The 4,566-nt window shown below is 41.7% G+C and overlaps 1 protein-coding gene across 1 annotated transcript; it reads left to right on the forward strand.

Moving 5' to 3' along the window:
• Positions 1-482: 482 nt before the first annotated feature.
• LOC125622617 (olfactory receptor OR9H1-like) lies at positions 483-1,427 on the forward strand. Its single transcript, XM_048820741.2, has one exon. It carries the CDS (start codon positions 483-485, stop codon positions 1,425-1,427), a length of 945 nt encoding a protein of 314 aa, XP_048676698.2.
• Positions 1,428-4,566: the final 3,139 nt, after the last annotated feature.

The raw sequence follows: 4,566 nt of genomic DNA on the forward strand, positions 1-4,566 counted from the left end.
GTTCAGTCACAAACTATTGGGCTTGCTGCATACTAAATGCTCATCTTGCTCCTTCTAGCCTTAAAATAAAGGATTGTGTGGATTGAGGGCCACATTTCACCACACACCTCGTGTCGAGTACGTCTTCACTCCAAAGGGAGTCCCATGGATCTCAGTGTGTAATATTATAATAAGAGTATCAGAATCCTGTCTTCTAGGGGCAAATTTTCCTCTTGTAAATAACTGTTATATGGGAAAGTTAATAAATTGGTGCTGTATTGTAGAAAAGTCAAAATTTCTAACAGAACTTCTGGAGATTTATTAAGAAGAAATTTAATGACATTTCTAAGGGTTCAGTCCACTTTTATGAAAACCAAGAGGAGACTTGCCTTCATTTTCAATGGGAGAGAGCTATAAATGGGGCCTTTAACCTGTGGTATTCTCCTTAGCCCTAGCCCTTTGCTTCTATTTTTAATGCTTATCTCATTCCTTTTCCCAAGAAAATGGAGACCGCGAAAGAGAGAAACCACACAGCACTGACGGAATTCATCCTGCTGGGGTTTGGAAGTGGTCTGGGGCTCAAGGTGGGCCCTTTTGTGGTGTTTCTGGGGATTTACATGACAACTGTGCTGGGGAACACCATCATGGTCTTCCTTATTAAAGCCCGCTCTTGCCTGCACACCCCAATGTACTTCTTCCTCATGAACCTGTCGCTCTTAGACCTTTGCTACTCCTCCACCATCGCCCCCAAAGCCATGGCGAGCTTCCTAGCAGGCAGCAAAACCATTTCCTTCAATGGATGTGCCACCCAATTCTTCTTAGTCGCTGTCTTTGTCACCACTGAGACATTCATCCTGGCAGCCATGGCATATGATCGATACACCGCCATCTGCAACCCACTCCTATATCCCATCGCCATGTCCAAGCAGGTTTGCGTTCAGCTGCTGGTGGGTTCCTATGTTTGCGGCGGTGTAAACTCCATGGTGCAAACAGTCTTCACCTTTACACTGTATTTCTGTGGGTCCAATGAGATAGATCACTTCTTCTGTGACGTTCCACCCCTGCTAGGCCTCTCATGTACCAACACAGACATCAATGAACTGGTGCTGTTCACTTTATCCAGCCTCATCATTGTGAGCACTTCCATGGTCATTTTCATCTCCTATGCCTACATCATCTCCGCCATCCTCAGGATTCGCTCTGCTGAGGGCAGACGCAGAGCCTTCTCCACCTGCACCTCCCACATGATGTCCGTGAGTTTATTTTACGGGACTCTTACCTTCATGTATACTCAGCCCAGTTCGCTAGCATCTCCAGCTCAGAGCAAAGTGGTGTCTGTGTTTTATACCCTGGTCATCCCTATGTTGAATCCCCTCATCTACAGCCTGAGGAACAAGGATGTGAAAGAAGCTTTGGGAAGAACCATCAGCTCAGTATTTCTAAAATGAACCTTCTCTATGAAAATTGAACTAGATAATCCTTTGGGTTATGGTAAAACTAGTACAGTAACAGTCGTAATTTCTATCTATCTAATCTATCTATCTAAACTAGCAGTTCCCATTTGTAATAATTTCTCACTCTAAATTTGTATGCCACCCCCAGCACTGGAGTATGCCATTATAAGAATGATTTAAAAATAAATCAAGCAACCCTCTGTGTATCTATGTTACATTTTTTTGCATTGTTATCTATTCATGTAACTTAGTAATGCATCTGATCTGGAAATATGGATTCAAACATCTCTGAACCTTGGGGAGTGTTCAAGATTGGTGTTGGAATCTCACAACTGCTCTATTAATGATGATCCAAACACTGGAACTCAAGAATAATCCCTTGTCTTAATGTGTGTGTGTTATATCACAGTTTACTGCCTGGCCCCCCGTGACTAATTGACCAAAGGAGGTAAATTACGATTTTCCGAAGCACTCAGTGTTGCTGTCAGTGACAAAATGTTTTATGGATGAAAAGTTCAGATTTAGGTTGACCAAAACCGTTGGCAAATTTGAGTTGAGTTTTCCAAATTTTTGTCAGTTGGAAAGAAAAAAAACAGATTTGTTTTTAAATCAAAACGTTTCCTTTCAACATTTAAAAAAGAAACATTTTAATTGTTTGATTAAAAAAATACTTTTTCATTTAGAATTTTATTGCAATTTTATTTTCTTAAGAATGGTTAAAAACTCCAAAATGAGAAAAGGAAAATATTGTGTTTGGGGAATCTGGCTAAACTTTTTGTTCAACCCAAAATAATTTTTTTCAACTTGTTTGGTTCACTGAATCATCATCATCATCATCTAAAATACTTTCTTTCAGATTTTTAGTTCAGCTAGTGACTAGAAAAGTCGGTTATTTTCACAGCTACATATGTGGGTATTTCAGACACAGGAGGCATAGTACAAGTGTGAACTACTGTTCTTGTCCTCAGTGGTTCTGAACACCATTTCTTCTCACTCAAGTCAAAAGCAATTGCGCCTGCCAAAGAAGAGGTGTGATAACAGTTGAATGGGAGATCAGCCACAGCATCTAACAGACATCTTGCTGCTTCTACAGTTGTTTATTTGGTGGGAATCCTAGGACATTAATAGGACAAATAACCATTCAGTTGGGCCTGTCCCAGTGCTTCTGTCATAGATCAACTTTTAAACAGTCCCTTGGTGGTTCAGAATTCAGACAGGCCAATGCCAGGGCTCTCCCCAGACCAAGCTGCTGGAGAATCTGTCTTGTCTCTGCCCCTGTCTCTTTGTCTGTCAGTCCTAGGTGACAGCTCCTGAATCTCTGTGAGCCCAGCTCTTATCACAGCCATCGTCAGACACCGTTCCCCAGCTCAGGGCCCTTGCTGTGGTAGGTGTTTCCATTACCTCTTTCACAACCGTCATTTACATATGTAGGCTTTATTCAATATGTTAGTGTCTCTGGGTCTCCAACCAGGCAGCTTTGTTAGTCCATCATCTCATAGAATATCAGGGTTGGAAGGGACCTCAGGAGGTTGTCTAGTTCAACCCCCTGCTCAAAGCAGGACCAATCCCCAATTTTTGCCCCAAATCCCTAAATGGCCCCCTCAAGGATTGAACTCACAACCCTGGGTTTAGCAAGCCAATGCTCAAACCACTGAGCTCTCTCTCCCCCCCTTCCTCCTTGTCCCTTCCCTTTAGACTTAGGGCACATCTACACTTCAGATGATGCAGCTGTGCTACTGTAGCACTTTAATGAAGATGCTCTATGGTGACTGGAAGGAGCGTAGTTAATCCACCTCCCTGAGAGGCGGTAGCTATGTTGGCGGAAGAAGCTCTCCTATCAACATAGCACTGTCTACATGGGGTATTAGGTTGGTGTAACTGGGTTTTTCACACCCCAGAGACATAGTTGTGCCGATATAAATCAGTACTATAGACCAGACCTAAGTGCATAGTGGTACAGAGCACAGAGGGAAACAGAAGTGTGCATAGGAATGATGAAATTATTACCAAAAACCTCACATTTGTCTCAGCATCTACTATTATTAGTTTTAAGAGTAGTACCTACAAGCCTTCCCTGAGTTTGGGGTTCCAATATGCTCATTGGAAGTCAAAGGACAGGGTAGAAAACTGTCCCTGCCCCTATCTGAATAAATGAGAGGCTGAAGATGACACAGAGACATGTAGAGAAGCGACTTGCCTGAGGACACAAGCCTATTGAAAAGTTCTGTACTTTTTAAAATCTGAACATCCCGACAGCCAAGATTAGTATCAGTAAATCACCAGCCTACCAGAGCAGTGCAAAGCAGTTCTCTTGGTTTATGCACCCAGAGGCAAGGTGAGTGTATGGGTGGCACAGATTGAGGATATAGGCCCCATCTACCACTCCAGCACAGATAGGAAAGCCCTGGTCACTGAGTCACAGTTAAGTACGTCAGTGAGGTTCTGCTGCTCGTCCTAGGCAGCAGCATCGTATCCATCATTACGGAGCAATTCATCAAATTCAACACAATGTCTGAACTATCTTATCGCAATTGCTCTTTCCCCCACATAGCCATTCTCAGATTCTAAGGCCAGGAGGGACCATTATGTAATGCTTGTTTGAAAAATATATAACCCCAATTCCTTTGGAACATTTCAATGAAAAGGATTTTTTTTTCATATTTGTAATTCTTGGCTTTTAATCAAAGTATCAGATACCCCAAAATGACCAAAGAAATTCTGTTTTCAATTTTCTGACATTAAAAAAATATTTTTTGAGGAAAACAGACACTTCTGCAAAATGTTTCATGTTGTTGAAAACCCAGTTTTCCAACAAAAAAAAAGAAAGAAAGAAAAAAAGTTTAAATGGAAAATTTCCAACCAGTTCTACCATTACTTCATCTAATCTTGACCTCCTGTATAACACAGTCTAGACAATTCTACTTAGCCATTCTTGAAGCAAGCTTACCACTTCTGGTTCAGAAATAGGTGTCCTGCTCTTATTTATCTTTAATAAGTTCTCTTCAGGACAATTGTCCTGTGTAAGGCTCCTTCTGAAATTCCTCTCCCACCTAAACAGTTTAGACCCATTAATTAACACCTGGGGAAAATACTCAGCATGCTTTAAAGATAACACAATGGAGATTAACACCAG

Source organism: Caretta caretta, chromosome 13 (genome assembly GCF_965140235.1).
Source record: "Caretta caretta isolate rCarCar2 chromosome 13, rCarCar1.hap1, whole genome shotgun sequence".
In the NCBI taxonomy this organism is placed as follows: Eukaryota; Metazoa; Chordata; order Testudines; family Cheloniidae; genus Caretta; species Caretta caretta.

Excerpts from the sequence above, each read along its gene's own strand:
- LOC125622617 (XM_048820741.2), top strand. The coding sequence starts at position 483 with ATGGAGACCGCGAAAGAGAGAAACCACACAGCACTGACGGAATTCATC.